This window comes from Camelina sativa, chromosome 7 (assembly GCF_030686135.1).
Source record: "Camelina sativa cultivar CO46 ecotype springtype chromosome 7, ASM3068613v1".
Classification (NCBI taxonomy): Eukaryota; Viridiplantae; Streptophyta; class Magnoliopsida; order Brassicales; family Brassicaceae; genus Camelina; species Camelina sativa.
This window is the reverse complement of record NC_141886.1, coordinates 4,943,337-4,967,787: the sequence shown is the minus strand read 5'-3', so window position 1 is coordinate 4,967,787 and position 24,451 is coordinate 4,943,337. Positions and strand designations below refer to the sequence as shown.

General features: G+C 35.8%; 5 protein-coding genes and 1 pseudogene across 7 annotated transcripts; 1 reads left to right on the top strand and 5 right to left on the bottom strand.

Moving 5' to 3' along the window:
• Positions 1-1,393: 1,393 nt before the first annotated feature.
• Positions 1,394-5,985, bottom strand: LOC104700306 (tRNA(His) guanylyltransferase 1). 3 transcript variants are annotated; one of them, XR_015562446.1, is made up of 14 exons: positions 5,708-5,936; positions 5,265-5,609; positions 4,850-4,981; positions 4,697-4,741; positions 4,413-4,582; positions 4,205-4,290; positions 3,908-4,015; positions 3,276-3,532; positions 2,852-3,002; positions 2,703-2,747; positions 2,431-2,600; positions 2,250-2,335; positions 2,047-2,154; positions 1,394-1,720 (listed from the first exon to the last, which is right to left on the bottom strand). XR_015562446.1 is itself a non-coding variant. In XM_087459585.1 (14 exons), the coding sequence occupies exons 2-14, from the start codon at positions 5,366-5,368 to the stop codon at positions 1,595-1,597; spliced, it is 1,569 nt and encodes a 522-aa protein (XP_087315711.1). In that variant the 5' UTR covers positions 5,369-5,609; positions 5,708-5,985; the 3' UTR covers positions 1,394-1,594. The 3 variants fall into 3 exon arrangements, 1 of the variants encoding a protein (XP_087315711.1); XR_015562445.1 differs by having other exon boundaries at positions 2,852-2,912; XM_087459585.1 differs by having other exon boundaries at positions 2,852-2,983; positions 5,708-5,985.
• Positions 5,986-7,882: 1,897 nt separating this feature from the next.
• On the bottom strand, positions 7,883-9,795 carry LOC104700304 (INO80 complex subunit D-like protein). The gene is made up of 2 exons (XM_019227464.2): positions 9,112-9,795; positions 7,883-8,481 (listed from the first exon to the last, which is right to left on the bottom strand). The coding sequence occupies exons 1-2, from the start codon at positions 9,732-9,734 to the stop codon at positions 8,217-8,219; spliced, it is 888 nt and encodes a 295-aa protein (XP_019083009.2). The 5' UTR covers positions 9,735-9,795; the 3' UTR covers positions 7,883-8,216.
• A 95-nt stretch (positions 9,796-9,890) lies between these two features.
• Positions 9,891-11,580, top strand: LOC104700303 (small ribosomal subunit protein uS3y). Its single transcript, XM_010415804.3, has 5 exons — positions 9,891-10,062; positions 10,163-10,310; positions 10,409-10,580; positions 10,902-11,088; positions 11,171-11,580. The coding sequence occupies exons 1-5, from the start codon at positions 10,033-10,035 to the stop codon at positions 11,384-11,386; spliced, it is 753 nt and encodes a 250-aa protein (XP_010414106.1). The 5' UTR covers positions 9,891-10,032; the 3' UTR covers positions 11,387-11,580.
• A 53-nt stretch (positions 11,581-11,633) lies between these two features.
• On the bottom strand, positions 11,634-12,465 carry LOC104704312 (putative cysteine-rich repeat secretory protein 10 pseudogene; annotated as a pseudogene).
• A 340-nt stretch (positions 12,466-12,805) lies between these two features.
• On the bottom strand, positions 12,806-15,900 carry LOC104704311 (DNA polymerase epsilon subunit B-like). The gene is made up of 13 exons (XM_010420424.2): positions 15,691-15,900; positions 15,436-15,589; positions 15,159-15,312; positions 14,941-15,072; positions 14,759-14,833; positions 14,402-14,506; positions 14,198-14,278; positions 13,947-14,077; positions 13,775-13,869; positions 13,593-13,692; positions 13,395-13,509; positions 13,194-13,304; positions 12,806-13,095 (listed from the first exon to the last, which is right to left on the bottom strand). Exons 1-13 carry the CDS (start codon positions 15,839-15,841, stop codon positions 12,943-12,945), a joined length of 1,557 nt encoding a protein of 518 aa, XP_010418726.1. The 5' UTR covers positions 15,842-15,900; the 3' UTR covers positions 12,806-12,942.
• Positions 15,901-16,191: 291 nt separating this feature from the next.
• Positions 16,192-23,825, bottom strand: ATX1 (homolog of trithorax). Its single transcript, XM_010415802.3, has 24 exons — positions 22,970-23,825; positions 22,727-22,778; positions 22,563-22,637; positions 22,250-22,469; positions 22,001-22,127; positions 21,790-21,894; positions 21,446-21,636; positions 21,235-21,327; positions 21,028-21,125; positions 20,773-20,934; positions 19,840-19,983; positions 19,692-19,739; positions 19,449-19,566; positions 19,309-19,374; positions 19,143-19,204; positions 18,989-19,045; positions 18,574-18,642; positions 18,252-18,450; positions 17,734-17,979; positions 17,295-17,356; positions 17,143-17,220; positions 16,816-16,911; positions 16,606-16,709; positions 16,192-16,522 (listed from the first exon to the last, which is right to left on the bottom strand). Exons 1-24 carry the CDS (start codon positions 23,521-23,523, stop codon positions 16,384-16,386), a joined length of 3,165 nt encoding a protein of 1,054 aa, XP_010414104.1. The 5' UTR covers positions 23,524-23,825; the 3' UTR covers positions 16,192-16,383.
• Positions 23,826-24,451: the final 626 nt, after the last annotated feature.

Below are 24,451 nucleotides of genomic sequence, written 5' to 3'. Positions count from 1 at the left end.
GGAAGGAAGAAGGCACTTACCACTTTTGTGTCTATCTAGATTCGAACTCGGCACCTGGAGTTCCTCAAAACAAACAATAACCACTACACAACATTACACTAATAACATAACATGTTCAATTATAATAATATATAACCCCTTCGTTTTGGGTTTTGATGTTTAGTTTCTAACTCATATATTTAAGTATTATATTATTCTTTGTCATAATTATATATTTATATTAATATTTTCACAACAGTTTTCACAAAGTAGGCTTGGAGTTGAGACTTATTTATAGACAATACTATTGTAATTACAATCAATAAAAAAAAAAATAATAATACAGGCTTTGTTTGCCAAGAATATAGAAACTGTAATCCTTTTTAACTTCCTTCGACTTCATGCCTAATTTTCTGGAAATTCAATAATCAATCATAATCAATTATTATTATTTTGATATCAATCTCCAAAGATATCGCACGCATAGCATCACTGAACATACGCAAATTACTGAACGTAATATTCTCAATCCTATCAACAAAAAATATAAACTTCCCAACAATAGAGAATTCCATATATTCTTTATCTATATTAATATTTTTACAGCAGTTTTGGCAAAGAAGGCTTAGAGTTAGGATATATTTACATCCCATGCTATTGTAATTAAGACATTTAAAAAACAAATAAAGAAGAAATTTGAAATAATCAAAAATCGAGTATAGAAATACATGTTTTCCTAAAATATCTGAACAAAATTTATTTATATTTTCTTTTTAATTATAAGTTTTAAATTCATATATACATCGGGTATGGAATTTTAAAATGGTAAGATAGATTACTAAATTGATAAGTAATTGAAAATTCTTGATAATAAAAGTATTGTATGTAGTTAATTAGGACACTTACACTCATAACTGTTAGCATATTTCATAATAATTTTCTACATCCTACAAAACATATCCGAAATGATGATATCTTTACGATATTTTAATTTTCTAACCAAGATTTTCGGAAATCACTCATAGAAAAAATCCTATCATTTTCTTAAACCATTATAAATATTCTCATGAGCAAAACCGGTTCTTCTACGACAACGTCCAATGAAAAGACGATTTATGTGCTGCTTATTATGTCTTCTTTACTTTTCATGTTACCATTACTTTGTCTGTTTTCATATTATGTCCTCTTTAATACCATTTTTTTTGTTTTCTATATTAGGGTGTTAGGACGATCCATGATTCTGTCAATAATTTAACAGGCGAGTAATTTTTTATTATCATGATATGTTGCCTATTTCTAGGGTACTTTTAAGAAAAGTGAAAAATATTGATTAGAAAAACTTAATAACAAACACATAATGTAGGTTTCAATGAGGTGCTTCATAATCAAGACGACTAAGAAAATGATCTAGAAATGATTCTAAAATCGGTAGGTAATAATGCTCTAAAATCTGAAGTACAATGGTTGACACACTTGTAAACTGAGGTTTGAGCTCATATAACGCATGTGTGGAACAAAAAGTTGGAACAATTGTTCGTAAGTTGTAAAGAATTAGTATTTGCAATTAATTAGTCTTACAGGTGAAGTAAAATAATAAAATGCAGTTGTTTTGAGATCAGTAGCTAAGAATGTGTGGGTGTTCTTCCCAGAAACAGCGTTCGATGATGTTGCAATGATCTACGGCCACTTCTCCTTCCAGTTTCTTCCCTGAAACAACTCCATTCTCGACTGCAACAGCTTCCTGAAAAGAATATTCAGACAGCTGTTTAACAGGTAACTACAAAGATCACGCTCTTCAATCGGAGAAGAAGTCCCATACTGTTCAAATGCTTGATGAGTTTGATATAAAAACGAGTAACAAGCCTTGGGAGGGTAGTGACACTTCAGGTTTGGTATGATTTAGCCATTTACAAGTTTAATAGCCAAAGGTTTGACTAACTTAATTGATTCACACTAATAAGAACAGAACCAGTTTGGCACTTATAAAGTTTCTTCAGCCAGTCCACTGTATCATAATCTTTCTATATATGCATAGATTTAAAGATTGATAATTAAGGCAATACTAACCTTTAGGCGGAAAACCGAAGAACCCATTCGAAAGATTAGAGGTAATGAGTTGTACTCAATTCCAAATTGACGACTAAGCAGCTCATTTTTCTCTCGTGTTTGGGTACCCTGGAAAAGTCATTCACAAAAAGCAAGATAAAGAACCATTTTAAGCATTTGACTACTTGAGAAAATGATAAATTTATCCATCATTACAAAAGTACCTTTAAGTAATCTTGGGATTGAGTTTTGGTTTTTCCAGACTTAACAAGCATCCAGAAACATGTATTGTACTGATTATTGATGTGGCCTGCCAAAAGAAAACATAAGAGAACATGAGACTACTTGTATATTGATGTTTCACTTCGCAAATAAATAGTTGATTACAAGTAAACTTGTACTCACAGTCAACTTGTCTCCACGCCAGATAATCCAATAGAATATCGTATGTTGGATAGCATACAGCTCGTCCATCGAATGATGGAGGGTACTTCAATTCTTTGTGAGGGAAAAATTCTCCCCATTGTAACACATATGTGGATGTAAAGAAGGATGTGACTGCAGATATTATCTTACTGCAATGCAAAACTAGAAAATTTAGTGTAACGGAAATTAAGACAAGAAAATTAGGAAGATAGGGCCAAAAAGTGTAACGGAAAAGAGAAATTTAGTTTAACCTGGATTGTCTTTTGTAGAGCTCAGATTCTTTCTTCAAAACAAAACTGTAATCGATGCTGAACTTAATTAATTTCTAAGATATGTAAAAGCTGAGATAAAGAGTTTGAGACTTGAGAGATAGAGACTTTGAGACTTGAGAGATAGAGACCTGTACTCATCACTAACACCATAGGCAAAGTGAATATCCTCAAACTCCTCGAGAACCGCCACTGCACATGAATTCATAAGTTTCAGAGCTTGCTCATCATTTGGCTTCTCAAATTCATGAACGTCAGAAAATCTATCAAAATCCAAGCAAGCTGCATGAGTTTCATTTCCAACATAGAACGTTGGTAATCGATAATAATATGAATTCTTTCTGAAAATGCAAATTCAAATATCAGAATATGCCGTAGACAAAAGCAACCATGACACAACAAAACAAAACTGAACAGGCCAGCCAAAGAAGTATACCATTTCATAAAATAGCTGTATCTTATGGAGCACAAGGAGTTTACTAGTCTAAGGTTCCAGTGCAATTAAAAATCTGACAAAGTTCTAAGAAATTAAGATGATAAGCTAAAGAAAATTACCTGTGAAAATGACAGCCATCAATCCTTACCACGACCCAAGTTAAAGGTAACAATTTGTTCTCAAACTGAAACGACCTAATAAAGTCTGGTTCAATTTTTCCAATGTCTTTCGTGAAGTGGCCAAGATAATTATATAGGGAAGGCTGCTCATTCCAAAAGTTTATTCCGGAAATATTCTCTGAATGTACAAAAACAGCCTTTCTCCTCAATCTTTTTACAGGATTGCCATTCTCATCATGCTTTACAGTTTCTTCTACCTGAATGAAGTTAAATAAAGTATGTCATATTGGAAATATACAATGTCTTAGGTATATAACATCAAGCAAGATGCAATGACAAGAGAAGATCTGACTCTTTCCCATACAGATGATCAGCTAGACACATCAGTTTTACACGTGAACATCAACCAAGCTGAAGTAATAGTCTTCCACACATGACCAGATTTTACAAGGGTTCAGACACTAATTTGCAAATTACAACGTGTAAGCCTAAACATACATGTGCACAAACAATATTGGTCAACAAACTATGACAACTTATAATTGGAAGATCTATATATCTAAGTACATAGATAGCACATATGAAATCAAGTGTTGTATATATAACTTCCACCAAAAGATATAAACTATCACCTTTTTCTTGAAAAGACTAGATCCTTGGCGAAACAATTCAGGAAGCGTTTTGTAGTTGATACCAAAATTCTGAAACAGAAGCTCATTTTTCTGCTGTTTTTGTGTATCCTGCAGGTACCCAATAAAAATAGACATAGTGTGATCAAAGACCGTCATATAATTACTAGGCATGAAACGAGGCTTAAGAAGGTATTTTGACATCTGTATAAGAAATAATAACAATAGTCGTAGTATTAAACACATTCCATGACAAGAAAAACATTGATCCCTGCCATAGAAAAGCACGAACAAACACACCTTTAGAACCTCTTGTGCTTCACTTATGCTCTTTCCACTTTTAACTAACATCCAAAAACAAGTGTCATACTGATTATTGGCGTGGCCTGCAACCAAGAAGTGGAAGTTGTTAGAAGTCCCCAAAGATATTTCACGACGATAAGCATAGATAATATCACGAACATGAATGTGTGTTGAGTACAATATTTAAGAAGTCAGAATGACTTACAGTCCTGTTGCCTCCAGGCGAGATAAGCTTGAAGAACCTCTACTGATGCACAACATACAACTTTGGAAGTGAAGGAAGGAGCATATTCTAATTTCTTTTGGGGAAAGAACTCTTTCCATTTCGCTACATAAACTGCAGCAAAGAACGATGCTACCAAGGACAAAATCTTACTGCATATCAACAAAAAAAAAAAAAACTATGATTCAAACAGATTCTTCAAGTAAAAACGCTTTTCTGAAAAACAAAAAAAAAGTATCGATAAAAACTTGATGGAATCAATATACCTGGCTCGTCTCTGGTAGAATCTTGATGTTTTCTTGAATACAAAGCTACAAAAGACATGGACATCAGTTAGAAGCTTTGTACATGATCTATAAAAGTTATGCTAAAATCTAAAAGATATTATGTGAGTCAAAGAAGTAAAATTCTCTGTTGACCTGTATTCGTCACAGTATCCATACGCAAATATGATGTCCGGAAACTCTTCCAAAACCGCAGCAGAACATGAATTCATCAGACTGAGTGCTGTTTCATCATTAGGCTTCTCAAACTCATGAACTTGAGCAAATCTATAGTCATCAAAGAAGGTAACACAGAAATATAAATACACATATAACGTACTCCTTCATCAATGTTTTTAAGTTCCAGGAACAATTTGAAACACAAATGATAGCCAATTGAAACTAGATGTTCATAAAATCGAATCCTGAAAATTGCAATCAAAGAGCATCACAAAATTGACATTCTTATAGAACATTGATTGATTGATAGATTTCGAGATAAAATCATCGATTCATCAGACCATGTCCGTCAATTAACAAACGAATAAAAAAGCGAGAAGTCATGATATACCTAGAAAAATCACGACCATCGATTCGAACAACCATCAAGTTAGGAAGCATGACCTCGTCCTCCAATTCGAATGACTTCACATACTCGTATTTGCTATTCGCCATTTTTCTCTCTGAGATTCAACGACGTTACTATCTCTCTCTCTCTCTGCTTTCTTTCTTCGTTGACTCTACTCTCTCCTCCTTTGGAGCTTTCTCAGCGAAGCAGAGCAGTTTTTTTTAATTTTGGTGTTACGCGAAAATCCCCAGTACTACTGTAATCGAACCGGAGCTACCTAAACCGAAATCTGAGCCAGTTCGTTAATCCAAATTTGTTTAACCGGGGATCTCCAGTTCGGTTTTGTAACTGAAACGGTGAACCCAAGACCAGGGTCCAGGCAGGTATGTACAGTTAGTTAAACTGTTAACAATTTATTTATTTAAAGGTTAACTTCAAAATCTCACCTTTGCTCCCGTAGGTCCACCACGCCAAAGAGGAGTTCAGATAGTTCCACAATTAACGCAAGTCCTCTTGGTCACCACAACTCCAACGACTACGAATCGAAGCTTCAAAATTACTTAATCGGAGAGAGAGAGATGAAACCAGTTTGTGTCGTCCAGAGATTGTGAATCGGAGAAGAGGAAGAGTTTTTGCGTGACCCACGATCAGAATTTTTCAGAATCGTTCTTCTCAAGAAAAAAAAGAAAAAAAGAAAGTTTTATTATTATTGACCAACTAGGTTAGATCCGCGCGATGCCGCGGGATGTTATTTTATACATTTGATATTCAAGGTATGATTTTTAATTTTTTGAAATTATCTTAATCATGAAAATTATGGTTTACACAATGCTAAGATATAGAAATGAACCTAAAAAATCTACAATGGTTTGTAACTCCCTAGTATTCGTTATTACAATTATTTATTCGTATAATTGACTTAACTCTACTATATGCTATGTTTTTTCTCCTATTATTATTGGAGATATATTAGTGTAGTGTTATTTTGTGGTGTATTTTTTGTAGTTTACAAATTTAATCATCTAAGTTTATATAGTTTGTGTTGTTGTTACGTTATTATTTGTTTGTTTCCTTTTGTAAATTACCTATTCTTTTTTATAACATGTCCACTTATGTCAAAATAAATAGACATATTTTTACTTTAGTTTGGTTTGTGTTATTATTTAAATATTATACTTATGTTAAACTGTATACAACATTTATAAGGATTATGTTAATTGTCAAAGTTACTTTAAAAGTTATAGATGATTTAGTTTTCTTAAATTAAAACATTTGGTTTTCGATCTTAAAAATTGTTTAATTTGTCACTGGTGTTATTATATATAAATCTTGAGAGGCAAGAAAACTTTGTTATCACACGCCAAAATTCAAACACTGCAATCATCACTGTGAAAATGAATCAAATAGTAAATGCATAAGCAATAAGATAGACATATGAGAATTTTTGTTTGATAATATGTAACTAATTTACTCTAGTTTATGTATGCTCCGGAAAGAGAGTTTATCCTCCAATCACGCTTGAGAGATTACTCTAGTTTGGTTCATATCCCTTATATGTATAAGTTTTCTCACAAAAACAAAAAAATACTGACATGTTGCGCTCACAAAACTCGAGAAATAATTTCTTTATTTGTCCTCAGTTTTTAATAGTATTTCTATTTACATACCACTGTATATTTTTTTTAAATGACACCCAAAATTTAATACTTTTATTTTTTATAACTTAATTGTATCACTTACTTACATTTCCATAACATTTTAAGAACTTTTGATTCATATGGGAGATAATATAAAATTCATATTATAATAATTTTCATAAGTTAAATCTTAATTATACAAGAATTTTATATATTTAAATAAAACTAAAAAATATATACTACACCAATAAATTTTAGATCCCAAATAATAATTTTATCGATAAATATTATAGATTTTGTATATATAACAAAATTATTTATTAACTATTTTATTCTGCACATAATGCGGATTGTTATTTAGAATAAAATAAACTGCCAAAATGATGTTAGATTACAAATAGTCAAATAATACATAACCAAGATGTTTAAAGAACCTTGTGTCCCTTAATCGTTGCCATACACAGGTTAATTTGGGTTTTTTTACTGTTATTCTTGGACATTATTGTAATTAGGTTGGGTCCATAACAGAAATAAGAAGGAATGATGTGGAGTAGAGAAAAATTATTATTGGACAAAAATATTGAGCTGTATTAATTCTTATAATTTGATTGGCTAACTGTTTTAACTGATGTGTCAACTCTTCCTTCAACTAAATTGCTGAGGTGTCAAACACTGGACTGAAACACATTTAATTTTCATTGTATTGACGTTCAGTGTCTTTAAACGTCTGCGCAGGAGATACCCTTCTTAGGGTTCCATCGGGTCGAACCGGTCAATCGATTCAGTTTCTTTTTTTGCAATTAAATTTCATAAAACCGAATAACATTCTAAATCGACCTGATTTTAAACCAATTTTGTCAGCAATATGCCTCGTTTCCTGAGTGAGTCTCGCATTGGCCCATATTGATCTTACATACGTTTTATCAAAATTGCAACAAAAACAGAGACGGACATCTCCAAATATCTGAGAATCAGTTATAAAGCTTTTGTGCGGATCTAATATCATCTTATTTAAGTCTATAAAAACAGTAGAATCTTCATCTCAATAAACTACCACTATCTTAGCTACTATACCCAACAGGCCACAGTACACTGTAACAAAACTTGTTGTAATCGCTCGGTGTGCAGATTAAAACCACATCCAATTACCTACACTGTCTCAAACTCTCTGTAGAAGAATCAGAGCACCCAACATATAATATAAAGTTTCCTGTCACTTCTTAGAATGATATACTCTACTCGGCAAGGATCCTAACCTCTTTCAATTCTGGAAAACGTCGTGATACATACTTCTGGGAACGCTAAGTAAAAGCTTAACTCAGCTTGTATTTTCTTCTTTTACAACACTTTTAAGTTTACCCTCCTTCTGTGGATTTTTTCTTTTTGCTTGAATATGATGCACAAATGCAGCTACTATAACATGAAGCTTTGGAGGAGGCTTGCTTGTTGAAGAGGCATTGTGACCTGCATCCTTTAGAGCTTTCGTAACAAGCTTTTGGGATTTCTGGAAGTGCATATTGCACAGTGCAGGAACAGTCGACGCTAGTGTTGGTTTTCCACAAAGTAATGGTCCTGCTGGAGCTCTGAAAGGGGTACAAACAAATGGAGAGAGTTAGGAGAGAGAAACTTCTTAAAATTATCATCATATGGTTTATTACAAATCACTATACAAAATGAAAATGTATATGAAACCCAATCTGAGAATGATAAAAATGTATCAATCTGACATCTAGTTACTCTTTTGTTACAACCACAGTAGGACTGCTTCAACTCAATTACAGTTTCATCCTGGAACTCAAATTTGTAAAGATGATCCAATTATACTATAATACTCACAATCCTAACTTTCTTACAAATACACATCGACAGAGAAAAATTCAAGCATCTATGTCAGTTATGTATCTCAACCAGGATAACACAACACATCAATCAAGGTTGTAAAACAAGGCAAATACCGAATCCATAAATGGATAACTATTTCTCCCAATCCCTACAACAAACCTTGAAACGGAGCTAAGTGACAATCCCAAATCCTTTTTGCAAACACGAATTAAAACAAGAAACCTCTCTCGGGTTTGGCTCACTACTTCACACAATCTAATTCCCAATTTAAACTCATCATCTTAACGCAACTAAAACATGTAAAGAACATAACTTGAAGCCTAGTTTATGAGAAAATTACAAAACTAAAGAAAGGGGAAACGGAAACAAACCGTTTTATAACGTTAGTACAACCCGTGTAGAGCTTCTGCTTACTATCCTTGAGAATATGAAGCTGACAATACTTGGTAAGCGCCATAGCTTTAGCTTTGCAACCATACATACAACTCCCACAATTACTATTCGCATACTGATCAGTCTTACCACCATCATTGTTATTACCATTGTCTCCACTACCTTCAACAGCATCACCACCATCTCCCTCTTGACCAATCCTCCGTCTCTTATTCGATTGGTTATGTTCGTCTTTGAACGGACTACTCCCATACTTCCACCAGTAATCCCTGTGTTGCCCCTTGAGATCTTCCATTAATGCCCAATAATGGTCTCTGTAACACTTGGCGAGCTGCTTGAGGTTGTGCGATCGGCGTCGGAGAAGCTCCGGGCGGGTTAGGTGACTGGAGCGTGTGAAGATTTCATCCTCTTGTGACATCGCGATCGGTGAATCCGAAGTCGATGGTAAGACGTTTGTGTTAGGGTTAGGGTTACGAATTTGGGGTTCGGATGAGGTGGAAGCCACGGCGGTGGAAGATAAAGCGGCGGAGGAAGACGTTGGAGGCCTTGGTGGTTTCGAGGAGGAAGGGTTTTGCTGAACGTTCTTGGAAGCTGACGCCATCGCCGTCGTCGGAAAATTCAGAATCAGTCGGGAAATGAAATTATTAATTTTTTTACAATTTTCTTTAAAAACAATTAGCACTTCAAGTTTTAAAAGCCCAGTAAATATTAGTTGGGCCGGATTAATCAATAAATAAGCCCAAGTGTAACTGGATGTGAAACCTGAATTTCTGAATTAGGTCAATATAAATACTAAAAATCATATCTGATAACGAACCCGAGCTTGCTTCACCGATCCTCTTTGAGATTACTGCAACATTTAGGGTTTCAGAGATCGGCTGATCATCAAATCCACAAACATGGCGACTCAAATTAGCAAGAAGAGAAAGGTGAATTTGTGATTTCATTTTTTGCTTTCATTTATCAATGGATTTGTCTCGCTGTGTATTTGTGTAGTATTGGAATTGATTTTGGTTAGTGTGTATGTAGTTTGTAGCGGACGGTGTGTTCTACGCTGAATTGAATGAGGTTCTCACTAGAGAGCTTGCAGAGGATGGTTACTCTGGTGTTGAGGTTAGGGTTACTCCAATGAGGACTGAGATTATCATCAGAGCTACCCGTACTCAGAACGTTCTCGGTATGTTGTTTGTTGATTGATCTTTATTGCATTTCGATTTTGTGAGTCTGTTTTGAGATCTGATATCAAAGTGGGAAATGTTGTTTGGGGTTTTAAAGGTGAGAAGGGGAGGAGAATTAGGGAATTGACATCGCTTGTTCAGAAGAGGTTCAAGTTTCCTCAAGACAGTGTTGAGCTTTATGCTGAAAAGGTTAACAACAGAGGTCTCTGTGCCATTGCTCAGGCAGAGTCTCTACGTTACAAACTTCTCGGTGGTCTTGCTGTTCGTAGGTACGACATTTCTCTTGTATATTTTGATTAGACATAGTAATTGAGCTATTGATTTTGTTTAGCTTACTTGGTCTTATAAGCAGTTTACTACCTAATAGTTAAAAATGTATAGGATATAACTGTAATTGTATTTCTCTGTGTGGTATCTTCAAAGTCACACGCTTTGTGATTTTTGTGTAATTGTTATGTTTCGATCTCCTGAACACGCTGATCATACATAATGTTCTTACCAGTTCTTGTCTAGGTCCTGAGTGTTGGCATCTCTTGTTTCACTCATCCGCAAGATGTTAATAGTACTGCAATGGTTATTTTCCTGTGCAGGGCCTGTTATGGTGTTTTGAGATTTGTTATGGAGAGTGGAGCTAAGGGATGCGAGGTCATCGTGAGTGGAAAGCTCCGTGCTGCACGTGCTAAGTCGATGAAGTTCAAGGATGGTTACATGGTTTCATCTGGTCAACCAACTAAGGAATACATTGATTCTGCAGTGAGACATGTTTTGCTCAGACAGGCTAGTTTATTCCCGATGTTCTAAAGTGAATAAGTGATTCAGCAATGTGTCCTATCTAAGTCTGGTTAAACCGCATTTGCAGGGTGTGTTGGGAATCAAGGTTAAGGTTATGCTTGATTGGGACCCTAAGGGCATAAATGGACCAAAGACACCATTGCCTGATGTTGTGATCATTCATGCTCCTAAGGATGAAGATACCAGCTACCCACCTGCTCAGGTTTCTGCTCCGGCTGCTCTTTTGCCTGAAGCTCCACTCACAGCCGTGGATTACCCTGCGATGGTTCCTCCAGTGGCCTAGAGAAGACTTTTTTTACTGTTACTCCATGGGATTTTGATCTTTTTGTTATAACTTTTATGCCTCTTTTGACAGTCACTAGTCGTATCTCTTATATCCTCGAAGCAGACAAGTTTTTTCTCATGTTGTTTCCAAACTTGTGTCAAGTTTTCTGGAGGTTGAAATGTTTTGAGTTCCATGATTATGTTAGTCTCAAATATGGTGTGTTATACAAATAAAATCACAGGGTAAATTACTTTATTTGCTCAAAACATTTATTCGAAGTCTCGAGCATAACAAGAAAACTCAATTTTTGGAGGTCTCATTAAATAGTCTTTTTTTATGTTTTTACAAAAGGGTAAAGCTCGTACCTAAAAGTACAACTCGGATTCAAAACTCTTCCTCCTTGTTTACCGTTGCAGCATTTGGGAAGCTTCGCTATAATCGTATCCAAACACACACTGCAGTTTTTAACCGATAAGTCTTGTGTACACTGCATCATTCCATACAATTTCATCGTCCCAAGACTTTCCTCGGCGGTCGCATACATGTAGTCTCTTGTGTAGGGCTTTTGTTCTTTACGAATTGCTATCTCCTTCAGCTTATATAGGAGATCCCTCGTGTTCTTGTTGAACAACTTTGTATTGCCGCCGGTCACATCTTTAGCATTGTGCAGATACAAATAGTGCTTGTAGTCGATCTTCTGATAGGTATAGATCGTAGAAATGTAGAGAAAACAGTTGTCGTACCATATGATTCTCCCTTTGTTGTTCGGACATTTCCTAAGAATCTGTCACATATTTTACAGTAGAATCAAGAACTATTGTCTGTTTGTACTGTATTATATATACTTCTTTTTGTACAACCAACTTAAGTGTGAAACCGTAGATGAAACCGTAGTCTAGATAATTGCTAATCGAATAGTCGAGGTGACGTTTGAGTTCGCTCTCATATGAACTCTCCGGCTTGTATGTCCCTTCACTTTTGATGCATATGTGTTGCAGATACGAATTGGTCTGGTTTAGAGACAAAACACTGTGGATAAAAGGGAGTTGGAAGGCCACTACGGCCAAGATAGAGATTGGTAAAGAGGAAGAAGACATCTCTCGTGTTAGATATTTTGACATTAGTTTGAAGAAAAAAAAATGTCTCTTAGTCTTTTAACTGACAGGAGATGGGAGTTTTTGGATTGAGACTTGGTATTTACGGCGAGGGAAAAGGAGGACCGATGAAAAAGTCAAAGTTGAAAAAGGTTTGAAACTATTAAATTTTCAATTTGTTCCAACCTTCAAAATATAGCTTCGTAGATTGCATCAACACAGGTGTTAGTTAATCAGATCTATACTCTATAACTATAAGCCTCCATGCCATCAAAATATACATTATAACGTAGCGACCTAATGTATAGGTCAGGGCAGCTTATTGTGATATACTCGTTTAACATGCAGGCCAAGAAACTGAATTGAATTATAAATTTATGACGAAATTTTATTTGGTTGAATAAACACATCCTGTTGGAGATGATAAAGAATATGACAGAGAAGCAAAGAAGTGGACATGTATTGAGTTATGTTTTACGCTCAGGTTTGCTGTCTGAAAGGACGTGTATCGATTTCTTGAGTGGAAGGTCGATAAACTACGTAGGTGCTATCAGTTGAAAAGGAGCCTGGATTGAAACATTTTGCTCCCCCAATTCTACAATCCTTTTGCTCACTCTTGTCACCTAATACAATCTGTTTCCAAACAACACCAAGAACAACAGTCATACTTTTCGTGCTACCAAACTAGGTGGAATGCAATCTTTATAATAAGAAGGTTTAAGAGAATATACCGTGTGAGGAGTTGGATATAGTTTTAGACAGTGATCATAGTTCCAAATGATGGGTTGAACCAAGAGCGGTAGTGGACATAGATGGCTCTGATGAATTAATGTGGAGACAAGCTGAACCAACACAATTTCACAAGTTTTCAGAATTGGAAGAAACTGTAAAATCAAAAGTTGGGAACTAATGGAGACGAGAGATGTGTTTACGTGCTCAAAGGGGTCTGTAGTTTCTTCTGAGGAAGGGGTTATTAAGCATGAACGGCTCATCCGGTAGAGAAGGTCTTGCCGAAAGAACACAATCTCCTTGTTATCGAACTTTACTCTGCATTTTACAAATACAAGATCATTGCTGCAGCTTCTGTGTTCTAATAATAGAGAGTTCACACGCAGAATAGAAAACTTTACCTGCAAGGGTTGCTTGAAAATATCGCATTGGGAATAACTTCTCGAAGCTCTTCGGTTAAGTACTCTGGTAAACCACATCTTGGTAAGACTGTGGAGGGACCTGTCAGATATAATGAGTTTTTATTATTCATGTCTCCTCAGGGTGAACCTTGGCTTTATTTAGATGGTGATGGAGATGGTACCTGCGTCATGGGGACCTGGAATGAATAAAAACCGACTGTTTGCTTTTAGCTTTGGATGGTTTCCAATCATTCTCCCAAGTTTACCAAACTGCTGCCTGAAAATGAAATGGATGCATGTAAGAACAGATTTTTAATGACAATTGAGGAGCTCTAGCTAAAATGATCCCTTTACCTAAGACTTGAATAAGAACCAAACGATAAGTTGCATGGGCGAGAACAAAAGTTTCCCATGAAAACAAACAAAGAGGGCACTGTCTCCACACTTTCAAAACGATGAAGAACCGTTTCCAGCTTCCCGAGAACCTTTCATTATAACAGACAACACATTTTGGCAGATCAATCAGTTCTCTTTAAGCATACGAGGAGGCAACATCACTATGATTGATGCAAAAAAAAAATACAGTAGTTAGTACTCCAACTCACCTCTTCGTCATCCAGCCATATTTCAGACAATATGACAAATGTGTCATTCACCGGTAGTCTGTCTAGGTCGGCAAGTCTAATCTGTGATCAGAGGCAAAGAAAACATATTTATTTCCGCTGTGACTTACTTATGTTGTAAGGTAATCGGACAGGAAATTTACAACTTTCTGAATCCAGAAGAACAAATGAAAACTCAGGGATTACCATCTCGTGTTTAGTTGGCCTGCCACATCCGAAAAAGTCGTTGTCACGATGTATCCTTAGTGTTTTATCCCTGTCCTCTAAAGGAGGAAATCCACATGCAATCACCTTTACCAAAAACAAGGGGAGAAAAAAAAAAGACTTTAGAAGAGGTTTGTTACAGGGCATCATCATTCCACTGATGGGAATATACATTTGCATATTCCATTGAATCTATTCAGGAGACGTATATACGTATTAATCGTCACAGAGGAGACCATAAACACGACTAATTAGTTCTATATTCATTCCCCACCTTTGACTAACATCTTTATATCGTAGCTCTTATATGAATGTGCAGTTAAGCATATTATAGTTTACCTGAAAGATACCATTGTGCATTTCACCTTGTGCCAAAATGATAGTATTCTCTGTGAAAAATCCTGTGGTTATCTTGTATTCATTGTCAAAGAAAAAGTAGTCATAATGCAATTCTTGTGGCTATGCCTTTATAAGTCCAGATATTGCAAATTGTCAATGGTACAACCAAGAAAAAAGGATATTGCTTTGGACAAATCAATCTCTACAGAAGCTGAAAGGTCTTCAAGGTAGAAATGTCCATCTTCCATCTGTAATATCAAGCCCATCACCCATTTCTTTCCCATCTCAACTGCTAGAGATTGGATTGAAGATATCTACATGGAAGAACATGCAACAACAAAACTCCTTAATTCACAAAACACACACAAACACATTTGACAGGAAACTAAGTAAGACAAACCTCACGCTTCTTATACTGGAGCATATCAGCATCAAACACTGGCCTAGAAAAAGAATCAGCGCGAGAAACTCTCTGAGACAGCAACCTGAATCGTTCCCTGTATATATATGTTTTTGCAGAAGCCTCACCGTGAACAGGCAGATTACTCTCATGCCTGAAATCAATATATACTTCAATAATCAGTGCAACAATTGCTTATATATATATATATAAGCCATCAACATTGACATCGATCTCTACCACTTGAGAGGGGACATTACTTGGTAGAAAGCCTTACTCGATGAAACGCTTATTAACAACATCATATCGAAATTTAGGGACAAGAAAGACGTTGTCGATGACCGCCAAGGAATAAACAGAGGTGGTTGATTCATCTGTTGCCGCTTCTTCAATCACGTTTCGAATTGTTTCCACATCGAGTGTAGATGAACCTGCAACGTCATTTTTCAAAAATCGCAACCTATATGAGAATCGGTGGTCGAATACTTTCTAGGCATATATATAGATAAAGAGGGAGATCAGAAGGCGATACGCGATTCCTGCTGGAGGCGATTGAGAAGGAGTTCGATATCTTCATCGGGGAAGTTTTCAATCATATCTAGGGCTTCGGCTTTGAGGCGGTACCTTCTCAAACTGAATTGCTTCTGTATATCTCTCCTCCTCCTCCTCGTACGCTCTCTCATCCTCTCCTCTCGCAGCCTCTTTTTTTTTTTTTTTTTTTTCTGAATCTCTGAAACCTTTTTAGGTTTCTTCTGAAAGTTTCCAACTCGGCGGGATAACAAATATCGTAAGAAATCTTTTGAATTTTCTAATATTTTATTTAAATGATTTAATTTACCACACAAAAACACTACAAACCAAACCAGGTTTGGCAGATGTCTCTGGTCTTGTTGGAGAGACGTCGGCTCCTTATCTGAAGACTGAAGTACTGTAATTGGGAAGTGGGAACCTTAAGAAGAAGATGTTATAAGAGTTGGTCACTGATTTTGATTTGGTGAAAAATATCTCTTTCTAGGAAAGGACTCAAGTTAAGTATAGAGAAGAAGCCTGGAATTATAAATGGCTTTACAAATGAAGAGTCACTATGATCGGTGTAGTTACTTACTCTCTCTAATGAGTCTCTGTACAAAAAAATAGAGTGTAGCAAAGCTAAACAACATATGCTCTCAGATTAAGGAGCTACAACATTTGTCACTATTTCTTTAGTTTTAGTCAAACTTATTATTTATTCGGTCCAGTCGGTTACTTCACAACGAGGAACAAAGATTTTCGACTGTTGTTCTTCAGCTTCTGTATCATTCACAACACCTCGACAACCTTGGAAGCCACATGAACATGAAAGGCGCTCACCGATTGAAAAGAACCTGTAAATTTTACAAGATCAGCGGCAGTAGGAAGTATGATTATAGAATTTCTCATATGATTTAAAGGGCAACAAAAATGAAACCTATAGTCATAGGTCAGCTCCTCCCACTTGGGGATATCCCTCTTTGCGAAAATGATAATGTGCTCCTCTCCATTAACAGTAATGACTCTTGAGTAGCAATTGGGCTGCATAAGAGTTAAGGCAATAAATGCTTAGTTCTTTTGTTTGCAGATGCTAACCGAATTGAATACAAGCAACTAAGTTTAACGGATCATAGTCAATTAGTCATACCACACATGAATGATTAATCAGGTGGGCAATGCTTCCTGCCCTTGTAGCATCTATGACTCGCTTATCATCAATTCTAAACATGTAAGTCCCTGCACCCTATATCACATAAGAAAATTTTGTTTTTTCTCAGATATTGATTAACTCATCGGCATCCAGGATTTATACTAGTAAGGGAATGCTATGTAAGAATATTGCTCGAATAAAAAAGACAACACTTAGATGGTGAATAAAGGTACAGGTTAATACGACAAATTGTTCCATTACTGTTTATTCAATCTTCCATCTAGCACCAAACTGTAGAAAGTTAGTAAAGTCAAAAATACGTACCACCATTGAATTGTAGATAAGACGTTCTCTTTTATCAGCTATAGACGGTCTAACAAGTTCTCCGGTGTATTCAATCATCTGCACAGAACTCATACAAAAATTTCATGAGTGACACAAAGATAAAGTGTCCAGTTCTAGTTTAGTATGCTCACCATATCTCCGGCCCTGTGCGGAAGCTTTGCAAATATGCCAAAACCATGAATTCCTGATTTCCCTGAAAATAGATGATACGGATCGTGGTATCACGTAGACCATAAAGCCATTTAACTTATTATTAGATTATAAGGTTTCCTTTCATAATTAGATTGAGCTTTGGAATATTTACTTATTAAGGTTTAGGTCGGTTGTACTAGGGACTATAAAAGGACTCCTTATGCTAATGAGAAGAAAAAGCCCCAAGAATTAACCTTAATCTCTAAGAGAGAATTAGGGTTAAGAGGGAGCTAAGCTTTCTATCCTTCTTAATTCACAAGCAATAAAAGTGGTTCATAACAATAGAAGGGGAAAAAAATTAGGAGAAAAAGAAGAATTTCAAAGGAATTTAACAATCTTTTAAGATTTACTGATAATTATAGAAGAATCAATGCTTACCAAATGCTAATCTCTTCCTGTATGTTTCCTTCATGTATCTATACTTCTCGGCCATAGAAAGAATGTTGCTTGGAGTATTCATCTGTGACACCTTGGATCCGTGAAAGCATTCAGAAGTTGAAAAGTCAAGTCTAGAGTAACCACCAATAACATATGGCTTATTCTCAACAAACAGCCGCTTTGAAGCAGCAGCAGCAAGAGCTTCAGGTTCCTTCCTTCCCCTTCTGCCAAAACAATTATAAGGCTCTGCAACAATACACGGAAATTATATCAAAAATTATTATCTAGACTGACTCATATAATGCAAACACGAATAAAAGTAGAAAAAAATGAATAAAATGCATGAGACTAAAATTTGTATAGAAAATAAAAAACTACTTATAGTGGATATGTAAGAACATGAAAGTGAACAAAACACACATGGGCCATATGCGAGATAAAACAATAATGAGGAAAATAATCATATCCCGAAAGTGTGGTGTGAATCTAAATTTTAATCCTAGCATGTAGCTACATACCAGTCCGAGCACAGCCAGATGGATTAGGTGGTGGGAGATACTCAGAAGTTTTATGAGTAACGGATTTGATCCTGTCTTCTGATCCTAGGCAGGCAGTTGATGTTTGTCGATGCCTTTTGCAGAATGAAAGCATGCGAATACACTGATCTGCTTCTTCATCCTCCACTGATAGAAGAAAAAGTCTATCCTCATTCTCAAGCTACATGGACAGTCAGAAAAGCCATAATCAGTTAGAAACATCTCTTCTGTAGATTTGCTGTGTTTGAATACATGTGTGTAAGTATGAATGCAAAATTTTCTGTCTGTAAGATATGGAAAGTACCTCAACACAGAGGCCAGCAGCTCGCGCGCAGAGTGGATGATATGCCACACGACAAGAAATGTTTGAACACTGAAAATGTAGTCATTTAAAATAATATATATTAACCCTTGGTTGCCTTTGACTGTAAAAATGGCATGCACAGTCGTTTAAATGATCTATGTCGTGACCAGATTCCAAAATTCAGAACATACACGAGATAAATGGCAAACATAACTGTAACTTCAGCAAATAAATTGATATTCTGTAAAAGGGTTTACAGGAATGATCAGAAATTGTGCTACATTTTTTCTACTAAAAGCCAGTTATATTGGCAGCATTTTTGTCAGGCAATTTCAACTAGATTACTAATGTATGTGAATAGAACAGAATGCATAAGAATGATTCAGTTTTCTCTTAACATAGAACGAATTCTTACTTGGATACAAGCTCCATAAGATACCCCACAGATGGTGCACATTAATTTCCAGCGATCCTAGTTTTAAAAGTTAGGAAAAAGAGGAAAAGGGATAAGAGTTTGGAAAAGGTCATAGTACCAAGGTAAAGAAAGCTGAAAGAAAATGAGTACATACTTTACTGACTTTATTGACCCCATCAATCGGTTCCATCTTCTTGACATCAGATAAACATGTTTCTGAATAAAAAACAAGTTTAATTTGTAAGAAGGAAAGTAATACGGCCTCCTATTCTCCAGTAGAAAGCAGACTTATACAGAAAAATAAATCATTAAGATTGAACCTGGGATCCATATAGCACAAGCCAGATGAGCCCAGCGCCCATCAGTTGTCGGCTTCATAGCTCCCCCTAAAAGAAGTTTCAATTATTCACTAATGAAAGCACATAAAGACTCCATAAACCAAATGGTACGGTAAAATTACCTACTACAGGACAAAGACAACACCGTGGAGGTATTTCAGGAGCGCCAGGACGACATAAGTTGCATAACCACAAAGCACCATCACAGGGTTCTAGCTCTCCATAACAATTAGCATGGACCTAGTAGTGGACCAGAAATTTCAAATTTGTTTCATACCCAAGAGAAAGAAGGAGAGAATAAGGTACTATAGAGTATACATCTACGAGATATATGATAGCTAAAAAGCTCGGAGCATGAACAATACCATCATTCTACATTTATCACATTGCAGGAACAAATTGTTCTCATATTCCTGCAGATAAAAAATATATATATATCAGAACTTATTAAAGAGAAAAAATATGAAATCTCATGAGAAACAAAAAAAAAGAAAAGAAAAATGCACCCTTTACCTCATCCATGTGGCAGACATTGCACTTATCGAGATCTTTCCAATCAACACGGACAGGTCGGTAACCAGTAGGCTGATTTTGATGCTTTCCCAAACTATATTTGCACATGGAAACATTGGACGATGGTCTGGATTTTGATAAATCCTGCTAGGTAATGGTTTATTAGGGCACATATTAAGTGTAGTCACTAGAAGCTTAACAATAATGCAATGGTATAAATCAGGGAGCATTCACCAAGCAGTACAAAGAAAATTAATCATAAAAGTTTGCAAAAACTAGCAACCATCTTGATAGGTATCTGCCTCATGAAATTATAAACAGTGATATGTTTTACAAAATGTGTTTCGCTATAAAGACTCCAACACAAAACTTTACTCTTTATGTTTCACTAGAAACAAAAATTTCTTACAATCAATAGACCAAATGCACATATTTCATCCATAGAAACTCTCTGTAATTACTTGTGAAGCTTCAATTAAGAACTGTAAATTTAATTCATACAGTTTTCTTACGGAAGAGAAAGCAACCGTAACAATTAAAGGAAGGAAGCCATAGTCACTAAACAGAAATGATTATTTCGTAGGTGAGGTAAGTGTCGTCTCATTAATGAAGATGTGTTTCTAACATGCTTTTGGATGGAACTAGCGAATTAGGTTACCCACAAACCAATTAGCAAAGAGCTGCATAGAAAAATTTAGTGCACAAGCTTGATGGTCTTAGAAGAAAACTTGGTTTTGTGCATCAAACATTCATATGAACATAACTGAGACCCGCTTATACGTTTTAGAGACAAAACAAAAGTCAGGGTACCAGAAAATGTTCAGTGTCTAGACAATTAGATGATTCTTCTGAGACCCAAATGCATGTGCAAGCAGATTATCATGAAAACACATGCACACCACTACAATAATTTTACATGCAACGACAAGATACCTGTACAAGTTTAATGACTTCCGGATTGGAGAGACCAAACATGTCTGTACCAGATCCACTTAGCTCCTCACCCAAAATATTAGGACTGTCAGTAGTATTCTGGACCTTTTTTATCCTGTTATAAATTTCGTTCCAGCAGGCCGATGGAGTAGGCCCTTTGAACTGAAAAAAATTCAGTTACCGATGTTAGCCAGAAAGAGAGTTTTGACCTGAAAACTTCAATAAAACAGATACTAATATATATGTTTAACTTACCTGCTCTCCACTATCTGCAGTTACTCTAAAAAGAGGGCGAGTCTTTGACTCGGCATCTCTGAGCACTTCCATCTTGTACAAGGCAGATGAACTATGATCTGCTAATAACAAATAGCAACAACCCATTGATGAACTAATCTCATTACATTAAATATGGAAAAATACCTGACTTATAAGGAAAAGCCAAAAACTGACTAAACAAATAACCTTTCAGTGATGTGAACTTTCTCATCGCAGTATACCCTTCAGGCCAAATATGATTCTCATCCTTGAAAAACTGAGAGTCTGTCACAACCTTTCCTGTAAAACAAGTCATACGCCTATATATTATCAATGGAGTTCATTCCTATAGCCCACTTAAAATAATGAACCATAGAATGACAGATTATGCACCATACTTATAAGTTTCAAGCCTTACCAAGATTTATTATTCGCAGGTCCCCTATTGTATACTGTAAATCTACTTGTTCTGTTGGTCTCAACCACACTTCTCCATCATTAAGAAGATCACCACCCGAGTTTCCCTCTTCTGTACTATCAGTCATATTGGAATCAGCTCCCGTTTGAAGTTGACTCATCCTTTCTGGAAGCCTGTGTTCCTTCAGATACCTGGGTGAGGCAAAATAACAGATATTTGAGGACAAGCAACATTCATTCAGGTTTTAAGAAAGATCGGGAAGAAATGATTGGTCTAATTGTTAATGCAACATGTACTGGAGAGTCAGAAAAGCAGAATGCCAAAGAAAAGCGAGAGGGACTTGCATTTTTGCTTCCTGCATGCCCCCTTCAAACCGAGGTTGTTTGCACTTCAGGTGAGATGACGAAAGAAGCCCTTTGATAAATGAGATTGCTTGCTTTACTTTTATTCTATGAAACCAAATGATGTTAACTTCAGCTTGATAATGTGTAACATCGATCTCAAAATATCAGTAGCTACACGAGATATTTAAATATTTAGGAAACACTGACTAACCTAGCAAAATCATGAGTGCCAAAAAATTGGACCAAGAGTGATCCTCCTCCAGATACCTTGTTGTTTAGACCTTTCCGCTCTCCGATAACGGATTCGTCTACAATAACTGCTGGCCACATAGCATGACCTGTCCGAATAGGAAAGCAAATGCAGTTCTATGGAAGTCAGTAGGCAGTTTCATTTGTCTATATGCTTTGTTAGCACAAAGAGGGGGTTTTATAAAATGGAGGAAATCAGTTAAGTACAAACCAGCTAGTTTTGCCCATACAATGTCTCCAGGCTCAAAATCTTGACATCCATCCAAAGTAGCTGCCAATACAACCATCTCATCATAATCACGGCCACCAACAGTCACATTACTAGTACAAAACTTCAGATGTAACAGCTCCATCTTTTCACGAGAAATCAAAAATTTGATCATTTCACGATCAAGAACTATATGCTCATCATATCCATCGGCATATTTAACCTAAAGAAGCATTTAACCACTGTTAGAGGAACAAGCTTTTACATTACATAGCTCACAAAACTACCCAACTAAGTAAAGTACAGAACTACTTACAGTATGACGCTTTTTCTCTGCACTGTATCCAACAATAGAACCTTCATACCAAAGAGCATCCAGCGGCCAAAAAACCTAGGGATCAAACGACAATCAACTGTTATGATCTCCCTTCACAAAATAGCTTAAAGTGGACAAGACAATTGTATAATTAAAACACTTGCCTTGCATTGCAGCCCTATGAAACTTGTAGGATCAACACCACCATAACTCAACCTGCCACATCAAAACTCCATCATACAAGACCAAGAAAACAACTAGTCTGTCCACTAACAATAAAAGGTCAACAGATCCAAAGTCTGAACTAAAGAAAATCATCAGTGCAAAAACAACAGCTCGGAAAAGACCACACAATTTCCAAAGTCCATGGCTTTCAACAGTTAAAGAGATGGTAGATAGACCCTAACCTGACCCATTTCTTAGCTGAACGCGCTTTATTCAGATCCTTGATAGAAGTGCCCTTCCTTCGAGATGATCCATTTAGCTTATCTCCACTATTCTTACACCTTCTTAAACCAATTGAATCCACACTCAACTTCCCCAACTCGCAGTTACCAATCTTCCTTTTCTTCTTCTCCTCAATTTCATCAAGCTCCACGCTTTCAGTCTTCACACCCACCGCCTGATCTAGTAGTAAACACTCCTTCCGCGGTCTCTTACGGCGGCGATAGTAAACGCGAACAATCTCAGGACGCTGAGTCCGCAACTTGTAATCATCCGAACGACAACAATCGGGACTAGCACTCACACCGCTACTTTCAACATCAAATTGTTCAATCATCGGAAGCTTCTGGGCCTTAACCTTCTTAGACATCAGACTATGGGAACCAACAGCATTAACACAGCACAATGCCGAAGAGGTAACAGAGTACATACTCTCAATAGAATCGCAGCGAATTGGAGTTTCCACGACGTTGTGAACATCGATTTCGATCTGGGTATCATTCGATACACATGCCATGGAGATTAATTCGGAGAGGGGTTCGTAAAGGAGACACCTTTTGCTCACTCTCTATCTCTCTCCTTCCTTCCTTCGATAAACCCCCAAAAAAAAATTGTTAGGGTTTTCGTGGATGAGAGAAATTAGGGTTTAGAAATCAGAAGAATCGGAAGAAAAGGGGGAAAAAAAAAGAGAGAGAGAGAGAGAGAGATCCTTTGGAGGGAGAAGCTAAAAGGCTTTTTTATCGTTTCCCGCCGGGTTTATTAAAGATGATGACTTAACTTTTTTTCAGATCTAAATCTATTGTCTCTGTCTCTTTATATATCTCCGCATGCTTACATTCATAAAGTGTATGTATATATGTGTGATGTGAAGCAATATCTGATTATTAATTTTGTATAAAAAAAATTGTTTGTTCGAAGAATAAAAAACCCAAGATATGGACAGTTTGAGATAAAAAAAAATATATATTATCATTATGATGTCAGAAAAAAATGTAAGAATGTAATATTTCGATGTTAAAAAAACAGAAAGATGTAAATAAAATCCAATTATTTTTATATAGTTATTAGAATGTGATATAAATTTATTCTTATTTGTATTCCGCGCAATATAAAAAAGGAAGAATTTAAGAGTGAAAAAAAAAAACAAAGAAAGTATGGATAATTTGACTAAAATAAGGTTAATATTTCCATGTTAGAAAAAGATGTCATTTTGATAAAAAAGAAATGTCCACAAAATAATTAAACATTTCGATGTCAAAAATAACATTTAAAACCATTCATTTCAATATGTGTAATCTATCTTAATTTTTATTAAATACATAGGCCAATAAAAAAAAAAATCTATATAGGTTTGTAAGTTAATGTGGATATAAATTTATTTCTTTTTCGGTTTTAGTTGTGGAATTATTGTAACTATACATCCTTCTTTGTAGATATTTATTAAT